At 41.6% G+C, this 22,934-nt stretch overlaps 1 protein-coding gene across 3 annotated transcripts in view; it reads right to left on the bottom strand.

The window, feature by feature from the left end:
- The window catches only part of LOC130177290 (diacylglycerol kinase beta), a 104,854-nt gene that overhangs the window by 34,513 nt on the left and 47,407 nt on the right, over positions 1-22,934 (bottom strand). For all 3 annotated transcript variants that reach the window (XM_056388881.1, XM_056388883.1, XM_056388882.1), the window contains 4 exons: positions 20,429-20,514; positions 19,259-19,348; positions 16,520-16,680; positions 3,945-4,009 (listed from right to left, as the gene is read on the bottom strand). In XM_056388881.1, the coding sequence (XP_056244856.1) occupies positions 3,945-4,009; positions 16,520-16,680; positions 19,259-19,348; positions 20,429-20,514 (402 nt within the window). The remainder of the gene's footprint in view (positions 1-3,944; positions 4,010-16,519; positions 16,681-19,258; positions 19,349-20,428; positions 20,515-22,934) is intronic.

Below are 22,934 nucleotides of genomic sequence, written 5' to 3'. Positions count from 1 at the left end.
GCCTGGTTTATACTACACTGCGTAGGATCAATACATAGAGTACTTACACCGTAGCTAACGCTGTGCCTACGCCGTGCCTACGCCGTACCTATGGCAACGAGTCAACGCAGAAGTATAAACCAGGCTTAAGGCAGATCCGTCCTATAACTCAGGCTGAAATCTGTTCATTTAGTTTCCTGTCTTTTAAGAAAATGTCAATTTTAAAAAGTTAAGTTCAACAAGATTACTGATTTGTCTGATCTAATGTTCACCTCTTTTTAATATTAAAACACAGATAAACATTTAACATACAGGATTTTTTAACAAGTAAGTGTAACTTCAAACAAACTGCATCTTGAGTGTGGAGTTTCATTGTTGACCGTGGGAACATATCTATGCTTGTGTATCTGAAAACACAGTAACATCTAAGTAAGTGACCTTAGAATAACAGAAACTGTATCTTGTATTGTGCTACCAACTGTTGTTGATCATTTGAAGGGAGTGTGATATATCTTTACAAAAAAAATGTCTCCTAGTTTTGCACAAGTTTGGATAAGAGGCCACAAAGAAGAGAAAAAGATGCATTTTCAAAATGATCCTTTCTCTCAACGTCTCTAAGTCCAACCCTCCTCCTCTGAAACTCCCCCACTTGCGGTGACGAACACACACTCACACATTCACACACAGAAAGGCAGCATTGTCCCCAGTGTGAGAAGTCATTAGCACCTGGGCTTGGGGCTCCTGGAGGTCTGGCTACTGTGACCATTAGAGGCCTGGTGGAGCTCCACAGGCCGAGGTGTCAGCAGTCACACTTCCCTTCTGTCCCAACAGGCCCAGGATGGGAGGGTGACACTGGGAGGTGGGAGGGGGGGGTATGTGCTAGTAGACAAGCGGGGGATGGTGTTGTAGTACACACACACACACACACACACACAAACACATGCAGACAATGTGGGATTGTGAGTGGCATGGAGGACAGTAAAGCACTGAGCTAAGTGCTGCATGTGGCTATGGGCCCCTCTCTCTCCGGGTCAAAGGTCATTTATCATCTGCTCACCCGTAGAGAAAAAAACTGCTCGATCTCCACACTGACTCCTTTCAATTCAAACTGCTGTAAAGATGGACGGATATTTACTCTGCCAAAACATCAGTCAGACGACAATGAAACAGTTGCAGCTGTCCATCAGCTGTCTGCTGCCCTGTGGACGTCCTGAAGAACAGAATTCACACTAGAACAATAACCTCCAGTGTTGGCTTCCTCTAAATAGTCTTTATCAGACTGTTGGTATTATTATTTTGTGTAGCGGTGGGTGTCAATACAGTTCATGTTTTTGTGAAGACTGTCGCTTGGAGCTTACAGCTGGATCAGAGCCAGGAGTGGCTCACACAGCGACGGAGAGATCGGTCGGTGGATTAGAAATATTCTGAACCATCAAAAAAAGCAAAAGTGAAACACATGCAGTAGAGAAGACGAGGTTTTATAGGTTACTGTGTTCATGTGTTGTTTATGTGTGTTGAATATTTCCTGCTCTCCACATAAATGCTTTACATGTTTCATCTCTGGTCCTTGTCTGATGGATCAAAGAGAGGGCCCCTGGAGAACAGAGGTATCTGTCTTTTATCTTTTACCACCCTCTCTTCCTTCTGCCTGTGATGATGGAAACAGGTCTGGGACCAAGGGTGGAAACTTAAGCATTAATTATTGAATTTCAAAGAATAAACAACCCCCATCTCTCCCTCTTCCTCTCGGTGCTCTTATTTTCTTATTTTCCTTAGTATGTAGACTAATTAAGTGCGGAGGGGAGCAGAAGACATGTTGTTTCCATCATGCAAACAACATGAAAAAACATACAGTGCTGCACAAAGACAGAGTTCCCAAGTGAGTCAGAGGCATTCAAAACAAGACTTTATACTTTACTGAGAGGTCAAACAAAAGTAAAAGTTAATTGTGGCGAGGGAATTCCACGCCACGCTCGAAGCGATTTGTGCTCATGTGCATACGATCACAAACGCACACAGTCGATGTGCAGTTTACACAGGATGGCTTTTAAACAAGTGACTGGTGCAAGTCTGCATGAGACACCAGCCAGTGCTTTGCATAGAGGTTCACTTTGAGACACTTGAGAACTTGATCACACACACACACACACACACCTCGGCCTCAGGCTACAGCAGAGGCAACAGGCCACATCACCGGTCATTCACCTCAGGGCTACAGTATCTGTCTACAGAGGAAGTGTTTATACTGCTGCTGTTTGTTCTCCACGGTGCATCTGAATGAGAGAAGAGTGACCACAGAATAAATGAAAGCAGTGAGACTTCAAAGGAGCCCCCCCCCCCCCCTTGATGCTTTTGGTTTTGGGGCTTCGGGAGGTTAATGTTTATATCTTAAGAAAAAGGTCGGTAATAACAAATCTCAAAATAAAAAAAAAAAGACTGTTAGTTTGTTTCTCAACTCTTTGTGTTTGTGGCACCAAGACCCAAGACTTGAAATAAAACCGGGCCACGAAGGATTGACTCAAAGTAAACCAGGGATGTAAGTTTGTCATGACATTCATGGTCCCCAGAGGATAAAGCCTAGTGACTCACCTGCTCAGTTTCCCTCCAGCGCCACCATGAGGTTGATATTTGTGGGTTTAAAGTGAAATATCTGTTGGATGCCATTAAATTGACTCAACTTTTCTTCTAGCACCATCATCAGGTCAAAACGTCAAACATCATATTCATTAAATGTGGGTTTAAGTATTTTAAGCACTATTTATTTTACTTTTTGTTGATTTGAGGCATTTCTATATAAATATATAAAACTGGAAGTTGCCCAGTCGTAAGATATTGGTGTGAACGCCATTTGCAATTTGAAAACTCGTACATTACAATAACTCCGACAATTCTTCCGCTACTTCCTGCCTGCAGTTAGTGGCCAACACAAAATGTAAGGAGTAAACTTTAAGTGTGCATACAGAACGGATGTGAGTGAGGGGGGGCAATTTGGTTTCCTAGGGGGCACAGTAATGTCCGCAGAGTCCAGGCCAGCTTCAAAGAGCCTGGCTGTAGACTCTGACGCTGAATTTATAATCCTGTCGTGTCCCGTCTTTTCATGGAATTTGAACTGCACATCTCAGACCGGATCAGTTTACTCACTACTGTGAACTCTGCTGTATAAAGTGTTCGGGAGGAGCTTCGTTAAGTCTGACAGAACAACCCTAACAGTGTTATCAGCGTTGTCTCAAGACAACATGTCAGACTTTAACATTTCACACACAGATGACGCTTGTTTCTCACTTCTGTGTAACGAGGTTGAATTCGTCTTTCTGAACTTGCTGCTATAGGCGGTGCGTCATCGCCGAGATATTTCTTTTTCATCTGACTCTGGATCGCTGCTGCTCTCTCTGCTGACCTCTCTCACTCTCTAGTCAGACCGAGGCAGCTTCCAGTGTTATATAACAATTAATTAGACGGCTGTGCACTTGTCCTCGTGGCCCGCCATTTGACGATACCTTCTCTGCTATTAGGATGATGTTAACCTTCGTTTACGTCACAGCTGTCTCCATCTGCCTTCGCGATGTAGCAGCCTCGTTTCTCCACAACTTTCTCCTCATTTTACTTTTTTAGAATCAGATCTGAATGCCCAGTTAGACTCTAATGCCACAGTTCAGTTCAGTTTAATCACAGAAAAGCCACTGCCAGCGTATTGATCCCACCATGCAGGCAGGTCTTGTCTCGTTATTGATTGCTGACGACTGCGGCTCAGTGAGATATTGAGCTTCCAGATTGAAGTGCGAGGTCACTAGCTGGTTACAAGGTTTGCTTGTTAGCTAATGGTATTAAGACAGTGGAAAGGGAAAGATTAACTGTCTTTTTGACTAGCAGAACCACTGTCAACACCCCCCCCCCCCCAACAGCTCTGCGCCGGTGTGTGTTGTAGATGCTTGAGGCCGTTTCCAAAATATGAGCCATTAAGTTACCTGCTGTTGAACTTCTCCGGGTGCTTTTCTCGCATCAGATGAAAGCGATGGGCGATGGAGGCGTCCTGAAGGAGAGAACAGGAGAGACAACGTTACCCGCAGGACATTCAGTAAAGCCTACACAGTATCACAGCTCGTTTTACAGCTGTCTATAAAAGTTTGGCCAAATTCCATATTCTGTGGATTTTGTTTTTGAAAAGAAGTAAACAAACCTGTTACAACCACATGAAAAATGAGCCTTTCCTCTGTTTGTTAACGCTCTGATTCTGATTCTTATTCTGAGTCTGTCTATTCTCAATAAATGAATTTTCACCCACACGTCCTGCGGATCACTTCTGAGGTTATTTTTTAGGCTGTTTAAGATTTTCAGAGATGTTCAGGTCAGGGGGACTGTGAGAGCTTCAGCTTGTGTTTCTTGAAGTGGTTCATGGAGGATTTAGAGGTCCACTTTGGTTCACTGTGGTTGTTCACTGAAACCAGCCTCTTCAGCTCCAGTTTCCTGACTGACTGCAGGACATTAGGATCCAGAATTTGTTGATATTTAGTGGAATCCGTTCTTCCCTCTGTGCAACGATTCTTGTGCCACTTTCTGCCCCACAACCCCAAAGCAGAATATTTCCACCTCCGTGCTTGAGGTGTTCTTTTCATCAAATGCTTTTTTCCAAATGAACCTTTGGTGATTGAGGCCAAAGAGATCAACTGTAACTTCAGCATGTTTCCAAAACTACTTATCAAGATGTTGCTTTGCAGACTTCAGACTTATGTGATGAGGTTGCAGGTAAGTTTATCTTCTGATGACTCCTCAGTGTGGTTTATGCATCAATGCTGCACAGTGAACACAGCTGAACCTCCCTGCAGCTCCTCTGCAGTCATATGGAGGTTTTGCTTTGCCTCTCTGCCCAGCAGACCTGCAGTTTTATCTAAAAGTCTTCTTGATTTTCCAGATCTTGTCTCGTCTTCCACAGCTTCCCTTATCTGCCATTTCTTAATGACATTTCTGACAGTGGAAATTTCAAGCTGGAAGCTCTTTGATGCCTTTTTATAGCCTCTCCTGCTTCGTAGCATCAATTAGCTTCATCTTCAGATCCTCAGTCAGCTGCTTAGAGGAGCCCGCGGTTGTTGAGTGTTAGCACAAGATTTGAAGAGTCAGAAAATGTATTAGCTCAGGAATTATCATCAGCTGGCAATCCTTAATGACAAGTCTTGACCTGCTTTACAAGTCTTAATGAACCAATTAAAGACCATAGAGTTAAAGATGTTCTGAGTGTTTGAGAAGTGTAGGGTGCTCAAACTTTTGCACATGCCAAAGTTTCTCTATTTCCCTATTTTTGTCAAGTTCATTAAATAAAAGTAATAGAGAATTAACATTTGAAGAAAAGCTCATTTTTAATGTCTGTTACCTGCAAGGGTTTTTACCTTTTTTTTTTTACAAATCAACTAAAATATGTAATTTGTCCAGAGGTGCCCAAACCTTTTCATACACCTGTAGGTCTGAATCCAACTGTTGACTGTTGTAGTTTTGGCCAAATATACCTACAGGTTAGAATATCATTGTACAGATTGTGGACTTCGACACTCTACTGGACACTTTACAACGAAGTCCGGTGAAGCCAAGGAAAGCCTCAGATGGCTCCTAAAAATACTCCGATCAACTCCACTTTGCAAAGATAAACATTAAATGTTAGTATCCTTTTATTCCATTGTGACTGTATTTTAAACTGAAGGGCAGCTTCTCTATTCAATCTGCGAGCTGACTTGGATGATTTAGTTTATTTACTGGACAGGGAAAATTAAATCAGCAACTATTTTCATTTCATCATCAGTTTATCATCTCTGTCATTTTCCAAGCAACAGTGACAAATATTTTCTGGTTCCAGCTTCTCCAGTGTGATGATTTGCTGCTTCCCTTTGTCAGACATGACAGTAAAATTAGTGAAATCTTTGGGATTTGATTTATTTGCAGCTCTACTACGCACCGTTTCTATGTTTGGCTCCAACTGACACAGGGTGTACATGTAAACAACTTTATTGATGGAGTATGAATTTTTTGTAAGTGTCCTTGTTGTTGTGACAGCAGTGTAGGTCAGTGTAGTTTGTTGGTCTCCGTGTCATGTAATGCAGTAATTAGTCTAAACTGAGATTACAGTGTAAAATGACTCAATGCATCATTGAGCCAAAGGTCAGAAGAGGATCTGCTCTCAGACCAGACCCTGCCCCTCCTCTCCCCATGTCTTTAACTCTTGACCTCTGGGTTAAGGGTCAATGTAACTGATCAGTCACGAGAGCAAGCTCCGTGTGACCTATCATATGGCCAAACAGAAACTCCAGCAGGGGACCATGCTGCCAAAACAGCATTATTATATATATTTTCCTCTACGCGTGTTTATTCATTCATCACAGGAATCCTCTGATAGTGATTCAGGTTAAATTACAGAGGTCTTTACCTCTAAAACAGCCGAGCTGCTTTCAAAAATACTAACTGCAACACCTCCAACAAGGCGCCTGACTAAACTGAATGTTTGTCACATTAACATATAGACTCATGGATATCCAGTAAAATGCTTTACAGCGTCCACACATTCAGAATACACACGACATACAGCAGCGTTCAGGACACTTCAGCTTCGAGTGGCCGTGATCAATTAAAGAGAGACCTCAGTTTGAGCTTGACCAGAGCTGCTTCTGCTCTCCTCAGGCCCGAGGACGTGATCTGTCTTTCACAGATAAAACCGTCACTGTACATATAAAATAAGATCAAGATGCATGTGTTCAGAGATTAAATCCACTATATGACAAAAGGAAGTCATATGGCTGATGTAGATGTAGCTGCTGGAGGTGATGGAGATGGTAGACAGCACCAGAAGAGCACGGTGAATGGAGAGTGTCACTGTGACTCGCTGGAGTCAGTAACGACGTTAGCAAATGAAGGCGGAGTCAAGGATTCATCCTTTTACTCTGTCTGTGTAATAACATCATCTGCTTCTGCTTAAAGTGTTTAACAGAGGCAAGACACATGACACAACCAGACCTGCTTACATCACTTAACGCATGAAGACAATACGAGAAAAGAAACTAAAAAATACACAAATTGCTTCCAATATTGAACCAAAAGGAGCCGTGTTACACAAGTATCTCATTCTGATGCAGTCAGCAAATATGAAGCTGTCACATGCTGCAATAACACAAATACTAAAGGGAGCTATATAGTTTTTACAGTTAAACTAAGTGGGCCTCAGTGAGGTAACATAAGTTGATTGATGACACTATTCATGCATCTTTCATTTTTCATGCATCATTTGAAGATGTGCTGTTTTCATTGTACTATTTTGATCTGAAAGCTTCTACTCACCAAAAAATATAATATAATATCAGGGGCTCGGCCACTGAGGGTATAATTTTGTAATTTTCTTTTTATTCAGCAACAACAAATGGATAAGTGGGGAGGAAAATGGTGACGGTGCGTCTGTAATTTCAGAGATATTGAAGGCTTTATAATTTTATGAGATGAATGAATGACGGGGACAAGGTTCAAGCTTTTCACGCTAGCTACACTTTTCAGAATTTGGCTCCGGTTCACAAATAAGTGAAAATGCTTCAGTTTCTGAGCTCTCTCCAACCTGATCTCCTCATACACTTAAAGTTAAATTAACTTTTCCACATTAAAATGTCTAAAAATTACTTACATTATCCCAAATGTTTCCAGCAATTTTCAAAACCAGAAAAATACGTGAAATTAATCACAGTAACTGTATGTGTCATTTTTTCGCCTGTCAATGACATCATATCCTCTATGTGCATGCGTAGCTATTTTGGTCAGATTGTTGAGATACACTTTTTACACCTTGGTCATATTCAACTATATATTTTAAACAGATGAAGGACTTTAGTCATCGGACGTCTGGATCTCAAGTTAGAGAAAAGAGGACGTGTTAGACTATCTGTTGATAACTTGGCTCCTCCAACTGACACAGAAGGAATCCAAACCAGGAGACGCCAACATCTCCCATGATCATCACAACGTCACCTAATGCCGTCTTTTGGTTATTGTTTTGGTTGAGAGACCCCTAACAGCAGAAGTTTCATACTGTGCGTTTAAGCCAGGTATTACAGTAGGTAAAGCTTTATTAATTCCACAGGCTTTAAAGCTTGATATATGAGAACTGCACTGATGTTCATTTTTTAAATAAAGGGAAGAAAAATACAGAATATGAAAGTGGTACAACAGCTAAAAATAAATATCAATGAATATAAATTACGCAATATGATATCTTTAAACTTGACACAGTCTGCTAATAATACCAACCTGGCTCGACAGTAGGTGTTAAACTGTGAATAGGATATAAAAGGCAAATGAGGAAGTTGCTGTTTAAGAGGAAACAAGTGTTTTCTGTATTTCCACTTTTCTTGAAGGACATCTGGGGGGTTTATCTGTTAAACCGTCTTATTGTGATCCTGGCTAATAAAAGAGGTGTTATTTACAGCAAAGTGTTGCATCCTGCAGCTTTGACAGGCAAAAGCATCTGTGGTGACGGGGCTGGCACCCTGCCTGTCTGTGCAGGTGTTTCAGCACTCTGCAACAAGGAGAACGGAAGGTTGTGATAAGACAGGTGGACAGGTGCAATTATATGCATCCTCGCCTGTCACCCTCTGAAAACGTTCCAGTGGTGCCGCCACTGCCGGCTGCAACGCACCTCCTCGACCGGGCGCTACGGAGATGTGCTGAAATCCCACGGCATCAGCGAATATCAGATCTTAAAATAGAGCTGCATCTGCTGCTTTGACTGGCTGAGAATTTGATACTTGGAACCTGGGGAGCGAGGAGATGTCGCGGGAGAGCCGATTCTCTGCAGTGAACCTGAGATAAGTGAGACTAACTTTACCCACAGAGCTCAAACTGTGTGGAGCTGGTTCTCATGGCAAGGTTACTCGTCGCAGCAACACATTCATGTAGGAAACAGGACAGTTGAGAGAGGGAGAGTTGTTTACAAGCCGCCAGAGGATCCTGTGTCACTCGTGAATAAATCTGGGAGTTATGTATTTTGGATTTTGGTACATTGTGGGCAGAGTGTCCAGCACAGCATGTGGATCAGGGCCAGACAATGACACAACGTGGCCGCAAATGCTTTCCAAAACATAACGGGCTGTTTCATGACTGCTCTCGGTCCCCTGCTGCAGGCAATCACCGACCAGCCCCGCTTTCATGCGTTCTGTCCCCCTGAAAAATCTGGCAGTAACAATATGTGACATTTTGCCATCGCCTATAGTTGCCTGCGTGATGAAGGTTGTTTTGATCTTGCCGTTTGAAGTTTTGTACATGGTGCGTGGAGGCAAGAGGAGGTGCTATCGGATGGATGATGTGGAAAAAGAAAGAGAGACAAACAACAACAAAAAGAAAAAAGAAAAAGAAAAACAACAAAAACACTGGCTGGAAAATGTCACCTCAGTGGGACCCACAGCACCCGGTGGAGAAATAGGTTGTCAGTTCACCCCTATTGTGTTTCACTGGCCTCTGGTAAGGTGCTTGGTTAGCTTAATGTCAAAGAGAAATGTCATAGTCAGCCTCAAATGTTGATGTTTGTTACACTGAGACGCTCAGGGCAGCGTGATGATACAGAGCTCAAACTACACTGATACACACGTTTTTATTTTAATCCAATTAACAGTAATTTGTACGAGTAGTATTGTTTCCTACTTTCCCATCCTTGTTGCTGTTGTTTGTCCTTGACAAAACAGTATATATATATATATATATATATAAATATAGAGTGTGTCTATATGCATGAATAAAAAAAAAGAAGTTTGGTTTGGTATTTTAAAAGCTGCCCTGATGAATTTCTGACCACCGGTTGCACTACAGAGCAATGTTTTTAAGAGTGGGGCCCTGTTTTGTTTGCATCTGGTGAACGCTCATTGAGATGTCAGTGTCATGACACACAGTCCAGCCGAGGGACTGATGTAATCTGATAACGCAGCGGGTGTGCCAGCAGAGAAAGGGAAGAAGACTGCTAGCTAGCAAACATGGTTGTAAACAATACAGGTTTCAAACGATCTAAAAATAGATTTTGCTAATATTTGTTGATGAAGTCATGTCTGTTAGATCTCTAGGATACGTGTGGGTTGGTGAGACATGCTGAATGGAAATCTAAGTATTAAGTATTTGTGGGTTATTTTAAGCTTCTATTGTGGGGAGGAGACAAAGGTGACAGGAAACAGACTCACATCATATCAGGGGATCCCTAATCCATGAGAACCCTGATGGGAAACCAACATGTCCTGTAACCTTAACGACCATACGCTATAGGTTGTTTGTTCCTCTGATGTGACCAATAGGAGCGTCTCCTGAATTAGTGAAACAGATTATGTCAATCAGTGTCGACAAATAAATAACTAACACTTTTATGATTCTATAGTGAAGGTTTGGTTAGGTTTAGGGAACGATCGTGGTTTGGATTAAAACAAGTACTTTGTTTAGGTTAGAGGACCTTTGTCGTCATGGTTACAATAATAAACAGCAGTTAAGGTTTATAGAACAATTGTTGTCACGGTTAAAAGAAGCAAAACTGACTGTCGGTTGGAAATAGGAAAGAAACAGTGGTCTCCTGTGTTAAGGCCCAAAGTTTTGCCAACCCACCCATTCATCCATCCATCCATTCATCCATCCATCCATTCATCCATCCATTCATCCATCCATCCATCCATCCATCCATCCATCCTCAACAATCTCTACATCTGTTACGTACTGTGAGCGATGGGATACGACATGAACGCATTATTTCCTGCAAAAGTTAAAACAGTTATTTCACATGAGAAATATTGGATTTCTTTTTCTTTTTAATCTCCTCTTCCTTTGAAATAGGTGATGTCATGTACTTCTGTGCACCAATCAGGAATCAGCAATATTTGGTGACTGTTAAATTCTCAGTAATATCTAAATATGTTTTTTACGTTGCTTATTTGGTCATGAATGTTGATTTATGTTAAAGAAACATATTTTAGTTTAGGAGTTTTTAGGACTGTCTAAGTGTGTGAATGTGTGTCCTCGTATTTGATCGTGTGTGTGTGTGTTTGAGCGCTGTTCCTCTCGTCTTTAAGACCAGCCAGGTGTCACTCAGCACGGTCATTCATTACCGCGGTAACCTGGTCTGAACCTGGCAGACGCTGACTTCCTGTCACTGATACTTCCCCTGACCTTCAGTCTGTGCCAGCCCTACTCTATCTCCCTCAAACAAACACACACACACACACACCATTTTATATGCACTTTCTTTCCTTGTGGCCTGTTTTCAGAACCAATACTGACACTAAATCTAAAACGGCCTTTGTCTTTGTACTAAACTCCCTGTTGGTTGGTAACACACAAGCAGAAATATCAGGGAGTGAGTGCAACATCTTTAGTCTTCTAATATCTTTACAGGATATTAAAAAGCAGGCAGCAAAATTCACTCTGTAATTGTACAAAAAAATAAAATAATATGACTGATGTGGAAATGTAATAGTGGATTAACTGTGAGAAGCATCATTTCCGTTAACGATGGTCATTAGTTAAGACCTCAACAGTAAAATAAGATCCAGCCTGTGACAGAACAAAAACACTCTACGTCTTTAGTATCCTGACAGTTTTATTTGAATCTGTAGCTTTGGGGTAAATTTAATTTTGAGCATATAATTTACATAATCGCCTGCTTGTGCTGTTGGTTTCTGACGTAACTGTATTTCTGTGCCAGTCTATTAGTGATGTCGACTTGTTACTCAACAATAATTTAAATAAAACCTCTTTTAACTCCCCGTTGCTGCATCGTTTCTTGTCTTTACACCTCTCTGTCTTAACACCTTCTTGTGCAGCAAACTAAAATGACTTCCTGTTCCCTCCTGTCTCTTGTATACTGGTATTACTTTTAGAAAAAAGAAAAAACCTGAGATCAAATGATCATTTTTACGTCCCACCGTGGGACGATTAGATTTTAGAGCACCTCACCTCTTCATAAATTTCCCAATGATCTCCAAGCTCTTAACGCTTTAAGGTAACAACTTCACATTGATATCAGGTATGTAGTATGTGCTTTATCTTTGCTAATTAATGAGTTAATTGGGTTAATTAGGAGGGGACAGGCACAGTAACTTATGATAATGATGATCTGGTTAGAAAACTTGTATTAGTATTTATTAGCCTTCTTGACTGCTAGCACTGTGACATCTTTAGTCATGGAGATCATGGCAGGACATCCAAGTGCCTCTTGTTGGAAACAGAAGGTGACTACACAGTTTCACCACCAGCTCCAATTAGCTGCGGATCTGTAGCTTCTTACTGTATCACACAATCTTCCTCAGCAGGTGGAGATTGTCTGGTGTGAAATTGTTTGTCCAAGGTTAAGAATCAACTTCCAACCTCAACTTTTAAGCCGACACGAATGAAAAGTCCTTTGCAGAAAAACAAGAGAATTGAACTTCCATCACTATAGGACAAACTCCGTGTAAAGGAAGGAAGATGGTGTGACATGACTGAAAGCTCCAGAACAGCCTGTAAATGGACCTCATGTTAACTGTGGTGGTGCAGCTCCTGCTTATTAGGCGAGAGACGCAGCTAGCGACTTATATGTCCATCAGAAGAGGCAGCGGATACTCTACACCCTCCTGGCTAAAGGCAAAGTCAGAGATTGTGGCACGAATTAGGAATCGGCCATTAACACCGGGAATCATTTTGCAGGACACACACACACACACACACACACACACACACACACACACACACACACACACACACACACACACACACACACACACACAGTCATGTGCATTCAAGTGCATGCACATACATACACATTTACAACGTGTGCACCCGTCCACAGAAGCTCTTGCACCGAGACTCGCGCTGCAGAGGGATCAGCTTCCTCACTGCAACATGAGGCGGCATCTTTAATGGCTGCTGACATGGTGTGATTTCCTTCTCTCAAATTCCTCTCACAAGATTCTTTCCAGGTTGCAGGTCAAGTGAAGGCGCTTTAGGAGCCGATACCGACCCGAGCGTGTACACAGATGGTTTAATCAGCTGTTGTTATTTGTGAATGAAAAGTTTTGTGTATTTAAGGAGGAATGCTTTTAAAGTATTTATATTATTTTGATATCTGTCCCTGATTCAACTTCAGTGCTGACGTGCACATTTAAAACAGGGCATGAAAAAAATCTGTTGTAACTCTATGGAGCAATAAAATGTGACAGTATAGATTTATATGAAGCCACGTGAAGCTGAAACAGGAGGCGGAGGCTTCACACATATTCTTATTGCTATCCTCTCTGCTGCCAGCCCCCACAGCGAGCCCACTGCTCAGAGCACCTTTACACAGCCAGTTGCTCCTGCCAATAGCACAAACCGCATCTCCTATAATGATGATAAAGCTTTAATTATGTTTAATACGATTTCCCAAATATAAAAATGTTTGCACTTACAATGTGCAAAGAGTAAAAACGTATTTTTTTGCCCCTGAGGATTAATAAAGTCTTACATCATCTAAACTAAACACACAGATTGAAACAGAAATCACATGATGCACCCTCTGGTTTACAGCTCTGAGAGCCTTGGCCGAGCCAACCACATGCTCCACACCATGTCATCCACAATTAAGTCAGTGAGATAAAGGACAGATGACTGTGGAAGCTCTCAGATTCAGCCTTGCCAGCCTCCCGTCTCCATAGCAACCAAACCCAGAGTAGCAAGGTCTTCGTTGGGACGGCAGGAAATGCAAACCCTGTATGGTTAGTAAACCAGATTTTGAGGGTTACTAATGGCTACATCATTGGTGTGAGTCAGAGATTGGTTTGCTCAGGTGTCGTGTGCACACAGATCCTCGGCCATCTGTCACTGCGGCTCCTGGAGGCACGGCGATCTGTCGCTTTATTTACCGGCCGAGCCACGTTGGAGTGTTGTCAGAACCCGAGTGTGTGTGTGTGTGTGTCGCAGGTTCACACAGATAACCTTTACATTAACGATAAAGTTGGTGTTTATTTTCTCTTATTGTCAACAAGTCCCACGAAAAAGATTCAAAACCACCAGCGTGTCCGACCTCCCTGCCCCGCCTGTTTCACTCAGCTCCACGTCTTTTCATTCCTACTGAAGATCCGTATGTTTAAAAATGTCCTTTTTTTTTTTTAAAGTTGTGTGCTCTTTGTAGCCCCACATTAATTAGCATTTCGAGTGGTAACAAGTTTTTATGGCAGCAGGAAAGTTCTCATGATAAACTGCCGTGCGCATGTTCATGGTAAAAATAAATAAATGAATAAATTGAGCAACAATGCAGCTCTATGGCAGAGACGTGTACGTTTTATCAGGCTTTGGCTACACAGAAAATACTTCAGTATTCCTTGTTGCTTTTGGTCTTTTTATGAGATTTGTTGACAGCAAGAAATATATAGAAGAATATGGAATAAGTTCCATTTACGAGCATGAACACGGATAGTGATGATCTGTTTTGGGAGAAATGTTCAGATCCTTTTCTTTCAACTTCACCACAGAAACGTCTCTATTAAAATTAAATGTCTCATATTCATAATTTAGAAAGAGGTTTAAAAAGGTTCAAGCATCAAAATGTTTTTATTGTAAACAGCACTCCTTTGATGTTGTAGTATCCAGTATAAACAGGCAGGTAGATGTAATACTTAATGTAAATTTATTTATGTATTCTGGAGACTGATATATCTGATTATACAATGATGATACACAAACTATTGGATGTGAGAGAAGAAATAGACCAAATGTAGCAATAAGCCTCATTAAACCAAGACGGCCTGTTTAATACCATTGTCTGGCTCCATCTGACACACTGGCAGTGCCACTCGCCCCCTCCCCCCCTCTGTGTTTGAGAAGAAGGAGTCATTGTTTGGAGAAAGCCAAAAGTTGACTGAGTTTGTGCTGCAGCTTTGGTTAAACAAACAGTTTGATGAGAATGTGCAAATACAAACCAGTGACATATAGATCAGTGTGTCTTTGGTGTTGTATGTCCACACAGACATATTATATGCAGATATCAGCTGGGGTGCAGTTGTGTAACATCACCTTGCTTCATCATCTCCTGCCAAAAGCCTCTCCTAACGTCTACCTGCGCACATATGTCTTTACACTTATGTCACGTCTGTTTATTTATAGTCGTATGTACTGTTCATGTAATGAGCTTAATGATGCCTGAATGTTTAAGGAGAAAAAAATGAAAACAGCAGATGGCTCCTGCTTTAGCTGGTATGATGATGACTCAGCTCAAAGTTTGGCACAACACCAAGGTTATCAGTCTGGTTTGCAATGCTACACTGAAACATACACTGTGCTTCTAATTACCAGTTCGGTATGATGGTGTTTATTTGCTGTGCAGAAAAAAAAAAAGCAGGGTGCGAGCTATTTATAGGACGCCTGGAAAGACTGTGAGCTGACGACAGTGGAATTCATTTAAATTAATATGACTTGTATTGTGCAGAGGTTGATGATAGTTGTAGCTTCAGATTCAATCTTGTGTGTCCGAACCACAGGTGTGGTAAAGTTTGGTAACTGTGTGAATCCCTCTGTAGCTGCCATTAAGAAATACTGAAGCAACACCTGTCACTGACTTACAGTGAGGACGCAGTCACTAAGTCTCCACTGAGATAACTTCACGAAGGCCTTGTTTGTCACCTCTGTGGAAAACGTCCCTGAGCCTTTATACCGGTATCTCCATCAGGACAAGATAAAAAAAAAAGAAAAAAAAAAGGGTTGCTAAGCAACTGGAACCTGGCAACATGTTTCTTTCCTCCAATTAAAAGAAGAAACCTGCCCGAGAGGGAGCAGAAATTCACTGATGAATCTGCTAATTGCTCATGTCCACATAGACCAGATAATCTTTCTCCCCATGCTGTTACTGTAACAACTGTGGCTCAATTAGACAATTAGGGGATTATGTCTGATACACATAACTATGAACCACAGTACTTAATGCCAAATAACCAAAATATCTAATGTTATATTGTATAGTTTATTTATTATATATTTTTCTAGTAAATTATTTAGTAAATTGATCATTGGTTCCAATTTACATTCAGACGTACTATTGTGACTGTTAACTCAGATTTATGGCTGCAGTACAGGTCACAAGCTCCGCCCCCTCCATGTGTGTCCAGGTTCTTCTGATCAGTTTGGTTTTAATTCGTTATATGATGCTGTAAAATATAAGTGTAATGTCATGATTGACAGCTGTGACTGACCTGGATACCGAGACTCGACTCCCTGATCACTACTGCGCTTACTTTATATACTTTATATAATTATTTGGATCCCCATTAGCCACTACAAAGGCAGCAACTTCTCTTCCTGTACTGATTATTAAAGTTGCTATTATTAAAAAATTAATCACAACTGAATATTTCTGTTGATTGAATAAAAACAGCAATAAATTCAACATAAACCTGTTGGCAAATCAATGTTTTTTTAAAATGTATGTAACAGTTGCAGATATGGTTTCAGAAAAATAATATTATAAAAACATTTCCTAAGAAGTATCCACCATGGTCATGTGATGTGTGTGTAACAGTATTGATAGTCTCTGTATTGGTTTCCTTACCACTCCGATAGAGAAGTAGTTGTTGACGATGCTGTAGGGGACGGGGTCTCCCTTCTCCTCCTTGTCATCGGGGACGATATCGATGTTCCAGCGGTCCAGCACCACCTCTGTGCTGTGCTCGATGTCCCGGAGGAACTTCAGCAAGCTGCCGCCCTCGTAACCTGCCGAGAAAAGACAGAGAGGTAAAAAAAAAAATAAAAAATACGACCTCAACCCCATCCAACAGCTTTGGGATGAACTGAACCACCAACTAAAGCCAGGTCTTTTTGCCCAGCAACAGTGTCCAACCTCACTAATGCGCCGAATGAGAGCAGAAATCCTGCAGCCATGATCCCACATCATTTCACAAGCCTTCAGAGAGAAGTGGAGACTCTTGAAGCAGGAAATTAATGTCCGTGATTTTGGAATTGGATGGTCAATAATCGCACGGGGCTATAATCTTCAGAGCCAAGGTGTGTCCAGTTACTTTTGGCCAGCAGTGTACAAGCACAGAGATAACTTCAACTCTATTCAAATAGATAATCAGACCAATTCTCTAATCAATTCTAAACTATTATAGTGTATATTTATTGTGTGACATGGGTTTAAAGTTATGAAGTTAACTCAGGAATTAGTTGAGCAAAAGTGTGGTTTCTTTTTTCAAATGCAGATAACATACCTAACATACTTCTCTTAACCACTACATTAAACATGGATTCCTGCCGTTTCACACAGGCCCATCCCCCTCTCTCCACCTCTGAACTCAGAACCTGGCCCGGGCCCGACAGCACCACAGGGAGCCCTCTGGTTTTTGCTCCGCAGCTGACAGGCTGCTTCAGCCAGGCATCTTACTAACGATCGGAGGTGGAAGTATGTTCCAGGGGTGTCACGAGGGCACGAGGCATTAATGACTACCATCGCACTGGGAGCATCGTGTGTGAAATATGAGAGTGTTTGCATAAACATGCTTTCTGACGAACTGGTGCTCATAAGATATAACAGCAGTTTCACAGGGAACAATTTCCTTTTCATATAAAAACTCCATTTCATCCTGAATGACTGCGCACACACACACACACACACACACACCCACATGCTCTGTTCTTTTATTTGTTACACAACTATTTTTTTAGAACTTTTCATGTGTACAATTGAATGAACACTATGAATTTCTCCCTAGAATTATCTCATATTTTAACTAAACTGCATCTCCCCTCTCTTTATGACAAACTACGCTTCACCTCACCTTCCAGTGTGACCTGAGACAGGTAGTCTGTCAGACTGAACGTCACACACACACACAAACACGCACGTCACTTCTGTTCTGGTACAACCTGGCCCTCAGAGTCTACAGTCATGTTAGCAGAAATGTGAGGTTGTGCTTTAACACACCAGCGCTCTGAGCTAAATGCTAATGTAGGCAAGTTAATATGAGGCTGATGGGAATGTTATTAGTTTTGCAGGTGTTGGCCATATTGAAAATTTGAGCCGATGATGGCACTAGATGAAAAGTCTGAGGATTTATCCTGAACCACGTGTCACAGCAATCCATCAAATGGATATTGAGACATTTCACTCAAATCCATCTGTTAATCTCATGGTGGTTGTTAAGGAGAAGTCTGGGACCACCACAGTCTGTAGGATTCATCCTCCAGGGACCAAAAGTCTCTGTACAAAACACAGATTTTCTACATGCTAAGTGAAACATCAAGCAACAGTTAGAGCACTGTAGTCTGTACAAAATGTCATGACAATCCATCCAATGATTTTTGAGATAGTTCAGCCTGGACTAGACTATTATTTGACAGCTACTGTGATAACTGAATAATGGGTTTAATGATTTCTCCATCAAAACTGAAAAACCTTTGCTGGGTTCAGTTTTCTATAAGGCAAGACCTTAGTGTCATACATGACAGTAACATGAAGCTGTTGGGGGTTTGGGCTGCTGGTCGGACAAAACAAAACATGGCAGAAAGTGGGACATTGTGATGATTGGCAGGTTAATCAATAATGAAAACAATTGTTAGTTGCAGGCCTAGCCTGGACCGAAATGGTGGATCAACTGATACTGTCATCCCTAAAGCCACAACACGAGCATGGCTAAAAATTGACTGTTGATCTCCACACGCAGATCTGCCTCGCTCGCTCGCTCGCTCTGCCAAAGTAAATATTCATCAAGCTAAATGGCTGCAGAGACTCAAGCTCCTTCACCTCAGTGTTTCTTTCTGGGAAAGATGATCTATTCAACAAAAGTCCCAAAGCCCCCCCAGACCTGGCAGCTTATTGACAAAATATCATTCATAAGCCTGGTTAAGTGCTCTGCTGCTCCTCCAAGCAGCAACAATCAAGCGGTCATAACCAGCCGCTCTAATTACTGGCCCCAAGAACTGCAACAAATCAATGGCTGGCAGAGGATTTACAGCACAAGTGCTTTGCATATTAACAGTTTTTAATTTGACACATAAGAGCTCCCACATTCCTCTCCCCATCTTTCATTTCCTAAAAACGTGAGCTCACACACGCCTGCTCTTTGTATCCTACTATGCTTCTGAGACCCGTCCTTTAAGCACTGAAACAAACACTGACAGTGTTTAGGCTGATGTGAAGACAACACACTTTATATTTGTTCTGTCTTTGATGAGCTGAGATGAGCCTTTGCAGATAATCTGGAATATTTTATCTTTTCCCTGACAAACAAGAGGAAAACTAAAATCTGGACACGGACACACACACACATATATGACTGACTGAGTGCCTCACCTCCTCCCCAGCGTAAGCAGCGTGCCAGGTCGTTCCCTGTGCCCAGAGGGAGGATGGCCACTGGAGGGTGCCTGGCAAAGCTTGCTTTATCTGTGAGACAAACGGGTCCATCTTATGTTTGGTTGGTTGAACAGAACTTCACACAACTGTTTTCGGAGGATGAATTAAATGAAAACTCTCATTTTATTCAGCTAATTCATCTACCAGTTATAATGAACTTGTACTCATCAAGTTAACTACTAAGATTTGGCAACAGAGTGACATTACTGCAACTTAGTCAGACAGGGCAGGAAACACGAGCACAAAGGTTGTGAAATTTAGTCAGATTGTCTAAAGTAATCAGTAATAATTCCTCATTGCACATGAGAACCATGTGGGACTATGATAATAGCAAGAGCGGTAGGTCAGAGCACCTAATCCTGTAAATCTACAGTAAACTGTTTGTAAACTGACATTTACAATAGATACATCTTTTGTGTCTGTTTTCATTTCTCTAAAAGTGAAACCTGCACACTGACTCCATGCCAAGAAAAATATTTCAAAAGATGTTTCAATGCCGTTTGTATTTTCAAGAAATATCAATATATCAAAAAACTTGTAAACTTAAAATGTTGTACAAAAAATATTGTATACAACTCAATAAAGTCACTTCAGAAAATCTGCACACTACATTTTACTTCTAACTCACAAGCTGTGTGAGATATTCAAGGATATGAGGAGTTAACACAAAACAGTGTCTTAAATTTAAGAGACAAAATATGTTTTGTTTCATATTCCTGATTCATCCTTCTGAGTGTCGGACTGGGATTGAACCGTTGGGGTCAGTGAAAAGGTGTTTTTCATTTCAGTGATGCTGCTTTTCAACAGTAGCTATAGGTGATGTGTGTATAATTACACCTCATTCTAATTCAATCAATTGCACTGGCAAATACGTTTGGCTAACCCGGGGGTTTGTTTACAACCTGTCTGATCTGCTGACTGTTCATATTTGTTGCCCTGACAGACACAGTGTTCCCAGATCTAACTAATTACAGTACAGTGTTATCACAACAGAAAAAAATGTTCAGGGTTATAAAATACAACATCAAAGTTGTAATAAACTGGAGTGACCCTTTAAAAACAAGTGTTTGATGTGGTAAACATAAGAATAGTTCAAAAGAATCAGTGTACCTATACAGTCGAGGATCCAGCCCACAGTGCCGTCACCTCCACAGGCAAGCACTCGGAAATCAGGGACATCGTGGAAAAAGTTGAGCCTAAGAGAAAAAGAAGATCCAGTGGATTTAATCAACATGTGCAGAAATAAGTGTTTTTACAAATGTGTCTCAAATTGACACTCATGATGGTTCAGGCAGCGATTTTCTAAGCTCTGAAGGTTTTAATGCACTGAGGGGCAGAGAGACATAGAGAAAGATAGAGGAGGAGGGAGAGCGAGGGTTTAATCAGTGTGTGCCCTCTCCAGCTGCGTTCACTCCGCTCCTTTCCCCAGAAACCACAGTCACAGAGCGGCCACAGAGTGCGTGCCCTTCAAAGGGACTTTTAATGTGTGTTGGGACAAAGGTGTCGACAGTAGCTTTCATCTGTCTCCGTCATGAGACAGCTGCATACAGGGCACCGACCCCTTTCACACTGACCACCTGGTCCTGCACAGTAACAGCCAGGAGACCCTCCGAACCATGACTACATTTAAAATGAAGGGAACGTGACTCACGGAGCGAAGAGTTATGAAGTGTTGTAGCTAGAGTGGACAATCTGAATAATGGTAAGATGATAAGCTCAGTTTTAATTAATTAATTCATCTGTTAGATGTTAAATACATGTAAAACTAATGTAAAAAGATTTTTCATGAATCATTTTAAACTCACAGGTGGTAGTAGGTAGTAGAGTGATATCATCGGAGGTGTGTGTTTGGAAATCAGCTGGTAAAAACTTTGTTTGCATTTCCAAAAAATGTGGTGGAGGTCTTATTTCTTCATCTTCTTCTTCCTGATCTAATAAAGCGGGTGAGGGAGGTGTAGGTGGAGGCCAGCAGTCCTCCACAACTCCATAACTCACTGCGAGGATTTGATTAGGAATGAAGGATTTGATTAAAATCCTACTTCTGACAATACGTCATGTCTCTCACTCAGAAGATGCTCCAACTTCCATTTGATTTTAAAAGATTAAGCCCCCCCCACACACACACACAGATGTATGATCTTTTAAAATCAGTGAAATGGAAGTGAGAGCATGTTTATCCATCTTAAATATATACATATACATACATATATAGGACTGCCGGCCTCCACTTACACCTCCCTCACCTGCTTTATTAGATCAGGAAGACGAATGAGGAATGAATACATTAGATTGTTTAAACTTTATATAGTCAACAAATCCCACGAAAAGACCAAAAACCATAAATCTCCATTGTTTGTCTACAAACTCATAAAAACACGATGGTGAGGTTTGACAAGGAGACATGTTCCTTCAGTACAACAAACATGGGCACTGCGGTTTTTATTTTGTAAATACTCCTGTCAGAACCAAATCTGCAACTAAGAATATTTCCCAACAAAAGTAAAAGTCTCAGGAAATTATCAAGCCCTTTTTTTTTTTGTGTGTGTCCCATCTTCAATGAGTTGTATCTTCAGCAGGAACCAGTGAGCTGTGGGTTGAGTCCTACAGAACCGTTGGCCACATTCAGACGGAGTGCGACTGTCAAATATGTTGTTGTGAAACAAGCATGTTTATTGTGAACGGGATATTTCTGGTCATTGCGGCGAATGATAAAATACTTGCCACCTTGATAGTTAAGAGTTTTAAAAACTTGTACTGTGCTGTGACTTATTACTGACGGATCTATTATCGAACTTCACTTCTTGGATTTGATTTCATGACCCACTGGGACTTGAAACAACAATAATAATATTCTAAGTGTAAACGGTGTAAACCGTTTTTGCTCTTATGTTCTCAGTGGTCGACTCAAATCAAAGTAGGTGGATTATTTCTGGACCAGGTCAGATGATGTGGAGGCCACGAGGCAGACAGCCCTCTCTAACGGCCACGCACACAAACTACAAACTGGCCGTGGGGACGTTTTCACAACATGGAGCTGAGTATCACATCCAACCAAAACCCGTCTGCGTTGGCATAAAATTTTTAATTAAGACGCCTAATCCTGACTGTTTGTGGCCATGTGTTATGTATGGCAAGCTGAGGAGAGACATGTGCATCAACAAAGAGCCAAAGGCAGATTTGTATTAATGGACTGAAACAATGACTGGTGGTAGAGCGAGCGAGCGAGCGAGCGAGCAAGCGAGCGAGCTGCGCTCCCTAAACAAATTTCTCAGAGTAGAGCTGCCTCTCACCTCAAAGCCTGCTGAGCCTGTTGCTAGGGAGCCCATGGTAACAGTTGTGGAGAGTTCAACTGAGAGCAGGTTAACCCTCTACGTGACACATCCAGCCCCATGTGTTTATTTGTGTGCATGTGTTTATATTCACTTGTGCGTACTGTCGAGCCTCTCTCAGCAGCACCAGCACCGCTCTCCCACGGCTCGGCAATAACAGCATTACATCACCTCATTTTAGATATGAAAGGGCCCCTGCACCACCCAGACTGGTGTTACTGGAATAACAGACCATTTGCACTTGAAACAACAAACGACGGAGTTGAGCACAACAAAGGAGCTTCTTC

The sequence above is a fragment of the Seriola aureovittata genome, chromosome 11, assembly GCF_021018895.1.
Source record: "Seriola aureovittata isolate HTS-2021-v1 ecotype China chromosome 11, ASM2101889v1, whole genome shotgun sequence".
Classification (NCBI taxonomy): domain Eukaryota; kingdom Metazoa; phylum Chordata; class Actinopteri; order Carangiformes; family Carangidae; genus Seriola; species Seriola aureovittata.
Note: the sequence above shows the minus strand (reverse complement) of the source record. Positions and strands in the feature narration are given on the sequence as shown.